This window comes from Blennius ocellaris (assembly GCF_963422515.1).
Source record: "Blennius ocellaris genome assembly, chromosome: 5".
Taxonomy (NCBI): domain Eukaryota; kingdom Metazoa; phylum Chordata; class Actinopteri; order Blenniiformes; family Blenniidae; genus Blennius; species Blennius ocellaris.
The window spans coordinates 17,028,819-17,046,958 of record NC_137654.1 but is presented as its reverse complement, the minus strand read 5'-3'; the positions used below and the strand labels follow the sequence as shown (position 1 = coordinate 17,046,958).

Genomic DNA, 18,140 nt, shown 5'->3' with positions numbered 1-18,140 from the left:
TGAACCATTGAAATAGCTTAATATTGGTGATATTTTGTTTTTCATCTTACCCACTCTCAGTCCTCCGTCGACTGTATTATGTATTGCTTTCTTAACACTTAGTATGATCATGCTGAAGCACTGACATAATTTAATAAGTGCAATGAAATGTATTCCATCTTTGGGAATGGAATGGAAAAGTGACTTCTTTTACTCAAATTTGTTCAAAATTATTATGTTGCCTCATCTCCGTCTGCAAATTCTGATTTGTTTGGTCACTCAGAGGTTTCAAAAACATTACAAACGCGGCACTGGCATCTCGTGCACAGAGCAATCAAATAGAGTTTTTATACATGTCGCACACAAACAAGAATAATATTGAGGAGAAATAGTGACTTTTATATCTAATTGCAATATTAGTCTATTAGTCTTTCATGACAAAAAGTAAACACTTTTAAGACTAGAGTCCCAAAAACAATTACTGTGTTACAGCCCAGGATTGTTTTTCTCCACAAATGTAGCTGCAAAACAATAAAGGATGACTATAAATGTTTACAAGTGTGGTTCAACGACCTCTATAATACAGCACAAACTAAATTTTATTGTCAGCCATGCAAACTAAATGATTGGAAACATGATGAGGTCTGATTTGAATGGGTGGGTACATGTAGAACTCCAGCATTCCTGTTTAAGGGGTCATGTTGCATCTCTTTGAGGTTGGTTTTTGTCTATTGATAGAGGTTTTATGTCTCATTGTGTTCTCTCTTTTTTTATATTCTATTTGCTTTTTCTCCACTCTCTTTGTAGTGCTTTTGTATGCCTTTACAATCATTTTGCATCTCTTTGTTGTGTGCCTTTATGGTCATTTTTTATTCCCTTTGTGGTTGTTTTTCATCTCTTTTTGCAATTCTGTGCTTGAGTTGTACTTCCATTTTATTTGTAGGTGTTTCTTGTCCCTTCATAATGAATTAGAGCTGCTTGCATGTGTTTGGCGTGTCTTCCTGTCTCACTCATATCAGTGTTCCCCCGTCCTGATCCAGGGGGATCCTTCCACGAATGTTTTAGATGTTTTGAAGCTCCAGCACACCTCATTCAAGTGATCAAACTCGGCAGGAGTCTAATAGAGATCCTCATTCATCTGAATCAGGTGTGCTGGAGCTGAGAGAAAAATAAAATAGGGCTTTTTTTTTTCTTTTTCCAATGACATTTTGCAAGTGAAGCCCAGCAGACCTGTGCAGCAATCCATCCATGCCTCTGATCATTAAACACACTTTGCAATAAATATCAACCCCTTGTTTATTTCTTAAAATTATTCAATCAATAACCATTACTTATGGCAATCCGTGACTTCCTTAATTACAACACTCTTGTGTGAGCAGCTCATGATCGGAAACATTTACCTCCAGTAAAACCACCCCACCAATGTTTAGCGATGTGAATACATGACAGGTTGCACAAGTAACAGAGGCATATACAGTTTACTCTCAAAGGCAGACGTATTTGAATGCAACAGTTGCCATGAAAACAACAAAAACGGGGGGTGGGGGGGGGGAATCAGTATGCTAAACATATTCCAACAAGTCAAAGTTCAAAAAGTACTTCTGGGATGTTTCAGCATTCCTCTCTGAGGCTGCTTGAGTGACGGGAACATACAGTAGCGACAGGGAACATTTCAAGTCTCTTTCATCTGGACGGAGCCTCGGCTCTTCCAGAGAATGTGAACAGTTTCCAAAGTCTTATTTCCTCCCTCTCTTAAGATCCATTTCCATCTATCAACCGGCTGAAAGATCCATCAGATGCAGCAGCAGAAATGTTTTGATTATACCGTGACAACACATTATGAAGAAGTCAGGAAGCTTACAATCAATCTCCTTCTTTTTTATTTATTTTTTTTTAAATCTTTTTTGTTTACAGAGGAAACACAAGAAAGCCAGAAAACGTTGAATACTGCCATCCACCAACTAAGTTTCCCTTCTCCAGCTTTAGATAGACTTTGTCCTCTTTTTCAAGAAAGAGCAGAACTCCATTGGTGGCCGCCTCGCGTGTTACGTCTTTGTCACCCGCAAAGGCAGAGATGACCGGTTTCCCATTCAACATCAAGTTCACCTGGATAATCCAACAGAAGTGACAATTAGCAACAGTAACAATTAAAAAAAAACAATTAAATATTAGTTTTTGCTCTCTTCTGAGAGTTCATGACTTCACATGCTTCCCACTGTTGAAAAACATCTGTTTATTTCCCTTTTGAATGGTTCCACATTTTTGAGCAACATGCATTTGTGGGATGAGCAGCAAAGCTGAAGGTGTGGGTTTCACCCAACAGAAGTTGTTAAATCGTTCAGCTCAATGCCAAACAGCTTTTCTTTGTTGTCGACGCTTGTTAATGAGCTTCTGGATATTACCATGACACAGCAGAGGTCATGACCTCTACCTGATAAACACGAGTGTGAGCAGCTGGCGAGCAGCATGAGGAGGCGTGAGGCTTCTGGTGCTGGTTCATCATCATGAGGCTGAGGCTCCCGTTTGGTGAATGAATGTGTTAAAATGCCCAAATGTGTTCTTTCATTCAGTTCATCAAACGAGAGTTGAGAGCAAAACAAGGTGTTTGCCGATTTTGCAATTTTTCTGTCTCCAGACCCACATGCTCAGTTCTGCTGGTCATGCAACAAATGTGCGTTTATTCCAAATGGGGCACCATTTAAATAAAAGATGAACATGCATTTGGACAGGAAATTAAAGAAATATATATATATAATGGCGGAACATTGTTACAGCAAAGATTAAATCTACCAAACACTCATTTCTGTAATAAAAATCTGTTTTAAAAACATTATATATTTCACCCCAAAAATATGTAAATTAAAAAAAAAAAATCACAAAAACATGCAGGATTTCTTCAGCAATTCAGCATGAGTTTACTAAGCCTAACCCATCTATTTTCATAGTGTGTATATATATATATATATATATATATATATATATATATATGTTGTCATCATTTCACAAATTTTTTTAAATACACCCCCAGGCATCAGCAGTGTCAATACTCACTACAGGAGTAAATGATCATTTGATGTGAAAGTGAGATATGCAATGCAAAAAAGTTTCCAAACATCTCTAGAAAACCTGTGCCAAACTCATACGTACAGCTCAATTAAACTGCAAAATCATAGCATAATATTCGAGTGAACTATACTGTATTTTTCACACTATAGGTCACATCTGAGAATGAGTCACATCCATCAAATAAATGTGCCCTGAAGGATAAATAAACCTGTACAAGTTGCACTGGTGTATTGTTTTCATGCAAAGATGCAGTGTCAATAATCGTGGTCCAACAGCCACTGCTTCAGAACCTTCTGTGTTGTGCTTGTGGCTCATGATTAGCCTTCTTTGTTTTCTTCATCATGGTAACAGTTTTTCTGCTGCATTTTAAGAGAAACTTTTCATGTTTAGCTTTTTGTTTTGGGTGACATTTTTCACGCACTGTCAGTCAGACATGTAGTAAGTCAGATTTTTCCCGAGATGCTGTAGCAGCTTTCTTTTGTCATACAGTGACATCTAGTGGTCACACATGGTACATACTAGTACATTTTGATTTACAAGTCCATGAAAAGCCAATCGACTACACAAAATGTGAATTAGAGTCTGGACATATATGGTAACTACTGGTAAAAAAAAATCCTAATCGTATATTTTTTCCCCAAATGTTGAATAATGGTGCCATTTTTTGTGACTCCACTTTATACAAAATACAGTTCAACGTGACACCAAACATTTCTCTTGGAATTGTGTTTCAACCAAAGATGGAACAAACTCCTTGGCGTTTTGCTTTTCTTAACTTTCCAAATATACAGAACGATCTGAAATGTTGTCTGCCAAAGTGTTTTTCCGCAGGCTACAGTTAGTGAATAGCACACAGATCCTGTAATTTCAGCATGCACTTAAGGGCGCTAGCTCGCTTTCGCCACTGCATCACTGATTTCTCACCTACGGGAATTGTTGCTATCTGCGCCGTCCTCTGTAACAGTGTTGTTTTAAGTCTTCTATTCTTACCAAACAGTAAAAGACATTAGAACAGAAGGTTTATTCACTTAATATTATTATTTACATTTTTCTTCTTCATTGTTACACTTTTCAAAACAAAGATGGACGATTGGACCGCCCAGGCTGTATGTTTGACACCCCAGCTCGAGGCTATTAAAGGGTTAAAGCTGAATAAGTAGTTGTGGCTTATCTGATGAAATTAATAAAATTCAGGTTTTAAAAAGTCTTGAATGAGGCATTTAAGTGATTTCTAGGGAAACAATATAAGGTTCATTGTTTATTCAGGAGCAATGTAATTCTGTATTTTTTTTCTCTCTGTTGTACTTGGAGGGAAAGGGTGTGATATATTGTAGAGGAGTCAAGAGAATGTCCTCGTGTTTTTCCCCAATGATGTAATACATTTTGCATTTCACCAACAGAATAAAAACCTAACTATATGTTTGAAAGGCCCTTCACAATAGTATCCATTGTCCTATATGGATCAATCTGTGTTGTGAAAGCACAAGTAAAAAATACATCTATACTACTAATTGGTGTTGCGCTTACAACTGTAATGAAACTGTAAAAATGTAATTCTTTTTTATAAAAATGAACAGCAAACATGTCACTAATTGCATCCGTTTTGCTAAGAACAGCTGTCATTACCATTTTCTCCAATACCAGTCAATCCAGTAAATAATTAGTTTAAAATATCAAAATCATGCAACACTACTTTCTGTTTCCAGGTCTTCCAGGTGCAACTTCTGACTGATACGTGCACAGGGACATAAATTTAGCCCAGCACGTGAGAAAAAAAAGTGATTATTTCATCTCTCCAAGCAGAACTCACCAGCAGTGGCATTACTGACGCCTGTCGTTTCTCTGACAATGACAAACTCAGGGATCTAGGACTGAAAACTATATAATCTTCATCAAAAAACACTGCTGGAAAGAAGTACGAGAGCTTAATCCAAATCAGCTGAATGTCCTAGTCAGACAGACGTAGTGCAGAAGGTAAACCATACATAGATTTTATATGGTGCAACAGACAAGATTATATTATTGCAACCAGTAGGGAATGTGCAAAACACGAGTTGCTACATGCATGATGAACAGATCTGAGAAAATGAAGAATGACATCAAGGACTTTCCAAGTATATACATCTACCCGTCAAAAACATGGACTACAGCCACTTGATATTCTGTTCACAGACACATTTAGCTGGGGTACATAATTTAATGCTATTTGTGTAGATAATTTATAGTTGTAAATCATTTACTCGCAGCATGATCACTTTAAATGCCAGTGGCGTTCCTATTTGTTCTAATCACGACCTTGAATGGAAAAGCCTGGCTATATGGAGGCGCAATCAACCCTTCAAACTTTGCATCAGTTTTCCTGTCCTGTCATTATAGATTTTGCCACATGCGAAATGTGTGTCGTTGTCACAGTGCTAAGCTCTTCTTTTTTTTTTTTTTAATGAGTACAGCCATCATTGAGTAAGATAAAGATTGATTGTCAATCTCATCGTCTCTTTAAAAAAAGTTTTAATTGTATGGAATTTCTGATTAACTGCATGTGAGAGTTTCCCATGATCATGTTTAACCCTTTACTGAGCAGATTTCGCACATTCCACACTTCTCCCTGTTGCTTGCATCTCACCATAATTTGATGGCAGTCACAAAATCAAATGTACCTGCGACCTTTAGGGTGTTGTCAGAGCAGAGTGCACACTGCAGTTTGGTGTTGTGGCATTCACAAAGACTTTCCTAACCAAACAACTCATTAGCAGGGTGGGGCATCATGTTTCCATGGCGAGTGGCTAGGGTGACACCCGACACAGCCACATGGAGGCGGGAAAAGGGGAAAACAATTACTGAGCGCAGCATACATGTCATTATTGTTGTGTGTTGTTGATAGTTGTGCATTTATAAAGTGCGAAAGGCAGCAAATCTCTCTTTGCCTCCCAGTTTGTTTGTGGTTCTTTGTATTCTCCTTTGCGATGTTTGGCAATGGGAAGTAAGTTATCGGACTGCATCACTGGACCTTCTCACCCCAAATTTGTACCACAGACCGGGTATTTGGTCCACTTTTGTCTACAGCGATTGCTTTCACATCAATAATTATGCTACATCGCAGTTAGACTGCAGTCGCTCTTCTTCAGGACACTTTTAGTGGGGCCCAGAGTTTAGTTATATTTTCACAGGACCAAAACTTCAAGGTTGACAGCCAATGTCAAGACATTAATTCCAGGTACTTTATTTTAATAATCTATAAAAGGTTCCTGTGTCTGTTTTTTCCTGTTTCCACTACAGTCTAAAGTCCTGGAAGTATTGTGAAAATCAGAAGCAATGCCTGTGTGAAAGCAGTACACATGCATTGTTGAAGAGATCAACGTCATTCAACAACGATGCCATGAGCGATAAAGAAGTCGTCACCCTTGTTGGATGTAGACACAAACAAATGTGAACCTGTGCTTTTTTTTTTTTTTTTTTATTAAAATAGAGCCTCATTGTAAATGGGTTTATTCACACAACACTGATAAGGAGACAAACATTCATTTCGAAGCAAATCCAAAACACGAGAAATTCTAAAGTTCCAAACAGTGGCAAGTCTGGGAAAGAACAGAACAAATGGGAGTGGTTGGCAATTCCAAGAGAGCCTAATGAGAGTGTAGTGAGTTTTGTGCACAATTTGGACTTTTATGATTAATTTGCAGTCTTTGTCATGTAAGGGAGTGTCCAAATAATAGTGTTTTCACATTTATTCGTTTTTCAGAAGTACAACACAAAGGTTAAATCTTTCTTTCCAACAAAAATCACACATCATCCCTAAAAATATTTGTTCTTCCAGTATAACAATAAAAATGTGTTTTATAGTTACAACTGTGTGTTGGGAAAAACAGTAGGGGTAATACCTGTATGGTTTGGCTCTGGTACACTTTAATCACGTGGAAGTTAAAACTGTAGACTCCTTTTCTTGGGGACAAAAATACTGATTCAAAAGTGAAGTAGTTTCCTATATTCACCAGCACCTGTGAGAAGAAGAAGAATAAGAAGAAAAAGGGGGTAAAATACACATCACGACAAAGGTGTTTATATAGACAGCACTCCAACAAAGGCTTCAATATCAAAGGGGCTTGGGGATTAAATATTTAAATAGGAAAGATCAGCCATACACGCTTCACTGTTTGTGGCCAGCAGACTCTCCTCCTGAGTTTGACTCACTTCAAAATACATTTCATTCAACCCATCTTCTCAATGGACCTAATCCCGCCATTCAAAGAAGAAGTAAATCCCAGTGGTAGATTTTGGAGACAAGTTTCCGATTGGGTCAATAGAAGAGATTTTGTTCCTCTTCCTACATTTTACAGCAACGATACTCAACTTGAGGCATGTGGTCCACATCCCGGACCCCAGAGCAATTCTGATTGGCCCACGGGTCAACCACTTCAGGGACGGTAAAACACACCGACACCTTAATAAGTCTTTCCATATATTTTTCAGCGATGCTTTCCTATGTGATAAACATTTCCAATGACAAAAGGTTGATAGACATGCCAATAAAATAGTGCATGTGCATCAGGATCACATATGTACGTGAGTGTTCAGTCAGACTGCACAGTGGATGAGATGCAAAACGCTCACGCTGGACGAGCTGGTCTAATTTCAGGACATGGCTAAAAACGCTATATACTGTATATCACCATTGATTTACACTGTCATAATTCAAACAGTTTTTTGTGTTTTAATTTGTAAGTTTGAAAGAACCTTCTTGATATGGTCAGCCTCTTAAACTAATGTACAGTCATTATTTTCCATTTTAAAGGGAAAACTGACAAAACTGAACCCAATATAACAACATTGTCCTATGATGTAAGCTAAAAAAAGAACAAAAAAACAGCCTCATTACATTCATGACGTACATTGTTATATATGTGGAGGGTAAAACAACATCATCAGTTCAAGTAAGGATGGAGGCTTTCCTTTTTCTTTTTTTTTACAGAGGAGACCAGTAACTTCAAGAGCTGACAAGAGAGCCAAGAGAGTTAAAATATTCATTCCAGTAAAAAAAAAAAAAAAAAAGACATAGGCTAAGCCATGTGTTAGTGTACTAAAAGTCTCACAAGCCTTGTAAACCTCTCTACGGATAAACAGTTATATTTTCTGCATCTGAGTTAACATACAACAATCCCACAACATACAATTGATACTTGGAAAAATAGCGGTTTGATTTAATATGCACATGAATTAATATAATCTATGACCTATTTGTTGTGAAAAGAAAGAAACTCAAAGTTACTATGATCAATTTCAAACCTTTCAATGGCCATTTAGACTAGGTGTTCCAGCTTCGCGGGCACATTACACCTTAAAATGACCACAGTCGTTTTTCCATGTACTTTTACACAAGTCAGGCATACACAGTAATTGAATTACCCTTACACACTTAATATACATTTTATTACATTTGAATGCTGAAAACTATCCAGCCTGAATATAATCAGTCAGTATGTACAGCATGGCATGAACCTTACCAAAGGTTCATGAGTGCCACAAGAAGGTTTTAAGTACCGGTACTCCCACAGTAATATTAGAAGGTTGCATTTAAAGTAACATGGAGGATTACTTGTGTATTAGGTGTGAACATCAAAGACTCCACTGTACCTGCAGAAGCCCATTCCCACCTGTTCAAGTCCACTGCGGACTAGCCAGGACTTTTGACAAATGTTGCTTTCATAGCAACAGCATGCACATGACCCACACCAATCGGATCACTTGCAGAGTCTTATGGCAGCAAAATATCTTATTATGTAATTGAGACAAGAGGGCAGAGGATCCGTTGAAGTGATATTGTTCCAAACACCCTGCGCTGCCCACCAATGCGTGACTAAGATAAATTGTTTGTGCTTGATTCTGCTTGGGTGTATTTATGTAGGTGAGGGCGTGCACGCGCGTGGACAGAAACGCACGCGCGTGCACGGCGGAGGTATCTTTAACAAATCATGATGGAGTGTGTGCGTGCGCGCGCGCGCGCAAGCTCTGCAGGATGCCCGCCCTCAGACATGAATCCATCCAGTCACTTCTCCAGCCTGCGCGGCGTGCGTTCAGAGCGCTTTGACAGGACAACACGCCAACTGCGGCCAGCCTCAAACTAAACTCTGGGGTGAATTGAGACTTTAACATTTTCATAACAAGTCCAAAGTGAACTGCAAGGGCGAATGTTTATCTGCAAAATCATGCAAAAAAAAAATTCTAATTTGTTTGGAAATGCAAAGTAAAACATATCTGCAAAGTGCAGCCGAATGTTTGTTTGAGTTTGAACACATTTTGACATTGGAAATGTCCATTAAATTAAAAAAAAAAAAAAAATGGTCCAACCTGATCGAAGTAGATTATTCTCGTTTTGTTGCTCATCTCCGACGGTTCATGGTTGTTGCTCCGGACTGCAGAGAAAGCCACCTTGGAGTTGGCCGCGCGCACCGAGATGCCGAGCGGAGAGGACGAAGCCTTCCAGTCCGTGGCCGGGTTCGAGTCGCACACCACCAGACATTTACCCTCCAGGACGATGGGCTCCGTGTCATTCTGAGCTGTCGCCACCTCGAAGATCACAGTCCAGCTGAGCATCAGTATGATGGACTTCTCCATGGCTCTCTTCTTCTCTGTCACAGCTGCGTGGCAGCGCCGACTGGAAAAGGGGAGACCGTCTCCTGCGCCAAACAAGTTTCCTCGTCCCTCCACTGCTCTCCCGCGCCGCAGACGCGTCTGACGCTGTTCGAAGTCTCCTAATGGATCCAGAAATGTGCCATATTCGAGCAAAACGCCACCAACAAAAGTCTTCTGCTGCGAACACTTGGGAAGCGGGGAAATCACCGGTTGTTGTCTGCGCGTTTCATTTTCAGGTCGACCTCAGTGTACGGAGCGAAAGTAGACACCATAGAAGATGTTTTATGGACGATTGTTCCAGTGTGAGGGGTGAAGCAGTCGATGAATCGTCCATAGCCTTCACTCCCACTCCAAGTAACGCGTCTGTCAGCAGCTGTTCCCGCAGTGATGTGCCGCTTGTGTGCGCGCCCCGGCATCCACTTTACGCACGCACATGTGCTTGAAGTTATAATTACCGGTTCCTCCGTTACTTTACTAAAGCTTCAAAATCTTCTAATCCTTGATAAAATAACTCCCATCTAAAGTTTGCATCCAATACCTGACTGATTCTAACAGCCACTATGAATCACTGGATTTATATTCACGAACTCCGACTGCCCTTCCCAGATATCCAGGAACAGATCCAGGAAATGATTACACCCCGAAACACATTTTTGGCGACATCACAGATTTTTCCGTGACTCTAATAAAAGCACATTACTTGAATCTGCCCTGAAGCAAGAGTTCTACTTGCCGGGTTTCTCCACAGCACCCTGTCCAGCCTGGCTCTAGGTGTCACTGTAATGCGGTGACTCATCATAATCTCATTGCACAGGTGGGCTGAAAATCATTCACGTTTCACTTCCAGCAGTGTGTTTATTTATCTTCTTCTACAGAAGACCTTTGCTCTTTATAAGAGTAACACAGATGTTTATCACCGTTGGTTGAAGAATGAAATACTATTTGAAGTGCATATGAATAGACTGAATAGGTTTTTTTTTTAACTTCTCTTTTAAAGTGCACCAAGGGGGTGATATCCAAAGTGGGTGGACATCTTTTGTAATCAGTCAGTGTGTATTTCTCCATGGGGAGGGGGTGGTGTTTATTATGCAGTATGTCACCCTGAACATCTGCTGCAGGTCCTATTTCTTCTCCACTGTCCTGCTGGAGAACCACAAACTTCAGCTGTAGGTCAGGAAACCTTCTATAGCCAGCTGAAATTATTTAGCAGAGAATGAGGGAGGTGAATTTATTAAGCCTCCGGTCTTCTGTGGCCTGCAACCACTCAGCCATGGACTGTTACCACAAAGAAAGAATGACATCTTTGACATTATGTATGTTTTATTTTCATTCCTCTGCTGAGTATTTTATTAGGCTACGTCTACATATACCATCTCCCAAACAGTATTCAGTTGTGAATTTTTGCCATTCAGTAAATTCACAAGCTGAACATCACAAAAGTTATTGCAACTGGAGAAATCATTTAAAATAGGAGGAATTAGACACAATGAAGGAATGCCAACAAAAAGCAAAGCTGCATTTAAAATAAAATACGAAAACCCCTAATGTAATAAATGTATCACCATTAATTTTGTACTTATAAAACATATAACAAGCCTCCACTGGTCTGTAGAAAAGGTTTATGACATGAAACAGCTCCCTGATGTAAAAACAAAACAAAAAGAAACAGGATAGAAGTGAAGAGCAAAAAGAGGAGGGGACATCCCCATCATGTGCCTGAGTATGGAATCGATGTGGATGATGTTATCAGAAGTCTCCAAATAGCACCCATCCACAAATGTAATTTATTGCTTGAGGACCACAATTAGTCCAAATTTGGTGAAAATACAGGAGCCCGTCTTTTTACCAAGAAGTACTTGTGAAAGCAAAACTCAAGCAGAGTGGGTTTGAACTTTGCGAGAGCTGCAAGCTTTGATTTATTTATATTTAAAAACACCTTTATTTGACAAATGTATTTTATATTTATATTTAATTTAATAGTTTGTATAGCATGTTGGCCCGGCAGCATCTCAAGGAATCTCCTAACTTCTAACTTGTTTCACAAGGTTTTTCTGAAACCATTACTACTAAAGAGGCATGTGTGCCAACTTTCTACCAAATATATATATATATTTTGCCTATCACTGCTAAACATTTAATTTTTAATACAAAGATAAATTGGGATGATGAATTTCATAGGGTTTCTGTTTACATAAACAGTGAAACCCCCTTTTTTTTTTTGTTTGTTTTTTACAATTGTAGCAGTGTTGACAGTTTATCTAAAATCATTGTAGCCACTGATACCATTTTAGTCTTTAGTAGCTAAAACATTAATCTCTTTAAACATTGCTGAAATGAAATGAAACCTTTTTTATTTATTTGAACTTGATTATCATTGGATAACCAAGGAAGCTGCCAAAGCAGGGGACACCATATGGCGTTGCACACACTTTATTTGAAAACCTTTATTAAAATGTGTTTGTTGTTTGGAGAAGGCTTTATTTATAGTCGTCCTGCTGGTCTATATTGTATTCTGTAATGAATCAACAGCACAACCTGTGGTTTTGACCTGTGAGGATATTGACAGGAGATCAGCGACATAAGCTCATCGCCTCTGTCCTTGTGACACTTTGCGCTCCCCATAAAACAGCAGATCAATTTTAATGCCCTTCCTCTGACTTACAAAGCGCTACATGCTCGGGCTCCCTCAGCTTTAACGGTGCACTACAGCTTAAAAAGCGAAGATAGACAGATATTGGGATGTTTTGGGGGTTTGTTGAGGTAAGGGTTCATCTGGAGGTCATGCATTGCTTTTTTTTTTTTAATTACATTTAGCTCCAAGAAATGAACTGCTGTGTTGTTTAAAGTTGACAACGAGGCCTCTGGATAGATGAATGGTGGAAAAATTGAGAGAAAATATTGCTAAACCGAAGAAGAAAAAAAGTCTGGCACATTTAGTGTTTGGGATTTATCCTCCTCATTAAATCTGTGTTTATGAATGCAGCCGTTTGATCTTTGTGGCTGAACAACAACAGATCATAAGATTACACTGTTGAAAGTGATCAAAATGGCAAAATCAAGTAAGCTGCCAACCAGCAAATGGATGTGATGAAAGTGTTTAACGCATAAATGTTTGAAAACGGAACACATTGAGAGCATCCGGTTGAGAACTATTCATTATTAGAAAACTTTATTGGTTGGTCTTTGCAAGAGAATGAATGACTTTTTTTGTAATTTTTTTGTAAGCACCAACGGTTTTTGCTCATGTTTGTATAATGGAACTATATTCAGCTGACTGAATTTGGCAGGGGTCAAGATGTTTTTGGAACACATCACACAATTATTTAAAGTATTAAAAGTGGAAGAAATATTTGTTGTTGTTGTTGATCCAAAAATGCAGCTACATCGAACTTTATGATGTGACACTATGCTGTTTTAAACAATCCATTTAATCCATTTTGTTGAAGACAATCTGGGGAGCTATACAGCTGCTGTCAATATCTCACTCTGTCTGATAGCCTTCAGGTCAACAGAATTTTAGAGTAAGAAGGTTTGCACTCCGAAGAAATTTAGAAACTTTAAATGTTGATACTTCAGTGACGGCTCTTTTTTTAATTAGTACTGTGTACTTTTCTAGCCTTTTGTTCCCCCTACCCCACTTTACGTAGATTTGCATTTTGTATTTGATAAAAAAAAAAGAAAGAAATATCACACATATTTTATGTGTTAGCATCTAAAAATATCTCTTAAAAAAGTTATAAAAGGTTTTAAATCTATTTCTCCATACCCGCTATGAGCTGGTGTACAATAATAAAGTGTATTATTTGGTTATAAATTGCCTAAATATTTCTTTTTGGGGACTTTTTTGGAAATATTCATATTAAAAAATCTAGAATTCGGGCACAAACTGGATCTGGTGATACTAAAATCAACTTATCATTGTTCATCATAAAGTGTCCAAATATAGTCACTTTCTCATTCAGGACATAAAGTATAAATACTGACCAAAAAAAGAACATTTGAATTTCAAACAATATCAGACAGAAATATCTCATCTTTTGCAAGAATGTCCTGGTTTTGTGTTTGGACGTACTTGACAGTGTAATGCATCATTTTTTTTCTCTGTACTTCTGCCCTCTATTGCTCTAAAACAAGACTGAGTGAGAGAAGGACATATTGGAGTCTGTGTTAATGTGCAGATCAGTGATTTGGATTAACGTGAAAAGTTAAATCATGATGAAAAAGCAGGACTAACTGGAGCTGAATTACACTATGTGTTGCACATAAAAAATAACCCTGATGTGAATGTCAAATGAAACTCTTAAAGTGACTAAATTAAAATTCAGCATCGTATACGGCTGATGGCAAGTGGAAAGTGAAATTATACATATCTCCTGATGGTCTCTTTTCTTCTCTCAGCTGCTGGATTTCCTTAGTAATGTTCTTCCAGCTTTTGTTGTTTCTCTGCAGTCGAATGCAGAAGCATTCTTTGCTTCCCTCCCGTTACTTGTGTTGCTTTCCTGAAGTAATCCCAATGTCCTTCAGGAAGCGCTTTGTTGACAATCTCACAATCTCACTACTGACTTCCATTGGATGGATTTTTGTACTTCCCTTTGCTTTCTGTAGCTGCCCAGTGACTATACAAGTTGGCTTATTTTGATGGAAAACCAATAGAAAATCCTTTCAAGGACTCCCTCGCTTCAGCATGACCTCCAAGGTCAAGACTCTCTGGGCCCATTTCTTTTATTCACTGGGACTGCGTCACCATTCTGATTGAAGGAATTAATTTTCTATTTAAGAAACTTTATCTTTCTGTTTTTGTCTTTGATGTTAGAAGTTCACCAGTGGCTATAAAGACAGCACAACCTTATTGGTTTCAGTGGCAGCTTTGGAAAAAGCTTTAAGTGAATTACTATTGCAACAACACATCATCAGTAGGGTAAAACTAACCTGTCTCCCGACGGTCTAAACCCAGCTCCCGTTCCCTATTAGTGGGTGAACAACGCACAGCTTTATCTCAAGCAAGTTTATCAGCCTCTGATAAAGTGTAGTGATCCAGTTATGGAATCGAGTGAAAGTTTCTTCAGTGTGAACCACCACACCACTGTGCAGTCTAACAGCATGTCTCCAAAAACAAGGAAAAGTGTGAGAAAGCTGGGGTTCCTGCAGGAAACCTCTCACATTTAAACGACACACAAAATGAACCAAAAGCCCGGAATCAAACACAAAAGGTGATTTTAACTGTGAGATAAAAGAGCCAGCCACTACACCACCATGTGCCAGGAGACTGGAGTACCGAGTGGAAATGTGTGTGTTCAGGTAGAACATGCAAACTTTAAACAGAAGCCCAGAACCCGTGAGACTGAAGTACTAGCCACCGCACCACAGTGCAGCCTCACAAAGTGTCTGAACATATTAAAAAAGGATGAGTAAGCTTGAGCTTCTACAGAAAATCCCCACTTACACCGGTAGAACATGCAAAGGCCACACAGAAAGGCCCAGACATACAAAAAAAAGTCCTCTGAACTGTGAGACAAAAGTACCAGCCATTACACCACCATAAACACAGTCTCAAAAACAATTAACATCATATTTGATGGGAATGTTTTAACTTGCTCCTTATAGACTAAGGCAGGTTACAGCCGGCTTGGATCAATTTTATCATCAGGAAAGGAGAAATAAAATGTAAAGGAATAAGATCAAGATCCTCCACTGTGTCCCAACGAAAAGCAGAAGTCACGGAGGAAATTAATTAACAGTCAAAGAGGGAGTGTACGTTCTGTGCTTGTACCACACTGAGAGTGTTGCATATAATGAGCAGCCTTCTTCAAAAATGTACAGGCCATGTCTACACCACCGATGCATTAATTAAACATACAAAGTATCGTAATACATGTGTCATTTTCAAAGAGATGAAACTGGCAAGAGGCAGTCAGAACTACAGGTTGTCAGTCACTCATAGAGACAGTTGATGTCCTTTTCTGTGACGGTTAAATATTGTGTATTTAGATTTTATGTGGTTGATTCAACAATTTAGAGGTATGTTTCCAAATCAATGCCAAATCAATGGAGATTCAAAGTTATCGTTAAACTGGAATCATGTCCATTTTAAATAGAGAGAAAAAAAAGCACAGATTTAAAGATATTTTTCAGATCAACCCTGCAGTTTAATTACTTTCTATTCATGCAAATGTCCCACTAAAATTTATTTAAACATACAGATTGTGTATTCAGTCTGGTGTGACTAACTTTGTTCAGCTCATTAGCTGGCAGCTGTTTAGTGTTGATTGGCAAGAATTGTTCACACAATCATCAAGCAAAGTAAAAAAAAAACAACTGGCGGCTTGACTTCAATAATTGGTGTTTTTCTGGCCTCTTGGGACTCTGCAACAAGCTGTTACAGCATGACTGAGCATTACTATTATTGCACTAATACATATCCACTAATTTATGTTCACTTTGGAGTGGACTCTCATGTGGAGCAGCGCTAAAGGCCTGAAACTGTATTAAAATAATTCCTACCACCTGGAGTGAACAAAATTTCATGACCAATGTCAAATGAAACATTACATATTGATTCTCTTCCATCCATCCATTGCTTCCCTTCACCTCTTTGCCAGCTTGGCTGTCCGGGGGGGGGGGGGGATTCAGCCAATCCCAGCTGACTATACACCCTGGACAGGTCACCAGTCCATCGCACTGCAAACACAGATAAACAGAAAACACTCACACATTCACACCAGGGGGCAATCTAGTCACCAGCTCATCTTTAAGGGATGTTTTTGGACTGTGGGAGGGAACTGGAGTACCTGCAGAAAACCCACACATGCACAGCGAGAACAACACATTTACTAAAATCCTGTGAGAAGCATACAAATTGCTCACGCAAACAAATTGTAGTGTGTGCGTTTTGTGGCTGACCAACTATTACTAGCATGATGAGTGAGAGCACATCCAAAGAGTATTAGAATGGGGGTTTGTATGTATCAGGCTCTTTTTCTACAAAAATAATCTGCTGTAAATTGAATAGTTTCTGTGTTCTTTTGCTTGTGATTGTAATTCAGTGAGAAGATGGGTTGCTGAGCTCCAACAAGTATAAAAGTTTGCCTGGAATTTGACAGGTTGGTGGAAGAAATTACCAAATATGTTTCAGTGTTAGTTCTTGGGTAGGGCGATAACATGAAAAATGAAATGTCACAAAGTCTAAATTTGACTTTGTGACACTTGAAAAACATTGGCAATTTGACACATTTGAAAAACACTGACAATAACCCATAGGAAAAAGAAGTCCACAAACATAAATTGGTGGGGGAGGCGGATAATAAAAAATGACTCTCCACACAATAAAAGCGGCATCCATGCTCAAATCTGGCCCTTTTCGTACTTCTTTTTCAAATGCGGTTAAAAACAGATGCAATTTTTATTTTTCAAAATGCAAAAAGTGGTAAATGACAGTGTTTTGCATGATCTGGAAAACTCCTGCTATCTCATATTCATGAATGCAAGCATACTAAACTGGCAATGTGATAATATGAGCATCTGTAGGTGTACGCTGTTTACATTTCTTTAATAAATTAGGTCCACTGAATCTTACATTGACAACAGGTCAATGATGTACGTATGACCCGAGCAGCTGAGCATCAATCTTCACCATTGTTCACCTGGGATCGGCTCCATCACTCTGGATTGGATAAATGAATAAAAAAACACACAGAAATTCCCCACAAGGTTGGGGGAAAAAAAGGACTCCACTTGTGCATAACTTCCTGAAGTGTGACCATGGGATGTTTTGTTGTCCTTCTGGGGACGTTGTTATCTACTCTGCCTTTGTTGCTGTAACATGACTTCTGTTGAGCTCAACCTGATTGGTTCAAACCAAACAAAGTTGACCTTGTTCAGGAAAAGGAAAAAAAACCTTACAATATTTCTGTGTTTATGTGTAAAAGCTCAGGCAGAAATGGCGGTAAATAATTGCAGTTACTCCTTTGAAAAAGAAATCACTACTTTATTATTTGTTATCACAAATAAGAAATTATTACTTTATTATTATGGACAGGGTTGAAAGTAAGCATTGTTTTAATAAGCTCCCTTAGTTTGGCTTAATAATGTTCAGATTGCTGTATAATGGTAATGTTGGTTGAGCTGTCGTTACTCTGTTTGTCATTAAGCTGAAGTTGCGTCCGTTACCAGGAGATCACAAAAAAGACAGTATGAAATGCCATTTGAGCATTTACTGGACCTTCTTAATATCCAACTTAAGGTTCATGTACTAATAAGACAATTCAGCACACGAGTAGAACAACTGTGTCTTACTCATAATGTGTTTTTTATCCATAGTGCCATTTTTGGCCAAATGCAGCAATAAAACAGCTCAAATGAACGACCAACATGCAGCAGCTCACAGGTTTATAAATATAGCTCGTATTTGTTTCTACTACTTAACTCAAGCTACCCGCCTGTTATTTCAGACGTTTTTGTGACAAGAGACA

The 18,140-nt window shown here is 38.6% G+C and overlaps 1 protein-coding gene across 1 annotated transcript; it reads right to left on the bottom strand.

The window, feature by feature from the left end:
• Nucleotides 1-1,887: 1,887 nt before the first annotated feature.
• On the bottom strand, nucleotides 1,888-9,654 carry cbln4 (cerebellin 4 precursor; the record flags this gene model as incomplete). The annotated part of the gene is made up of 3 exons (XM_080496426.1): nucleotides 1,888-2,085; nucleotides 6,924-7,040; nucleotides 9,388-9,654. 3 exons carry the CDS (start codon nucleotides 9,652-9,654, stop codon nucleotides 1,888-1,890), a joined length of 582 nt encoding a protein of 193 aa, XP_080352552.1.
• Nucleotides 9,655-18,140: the final 8,486 nt, after the last annotated feature.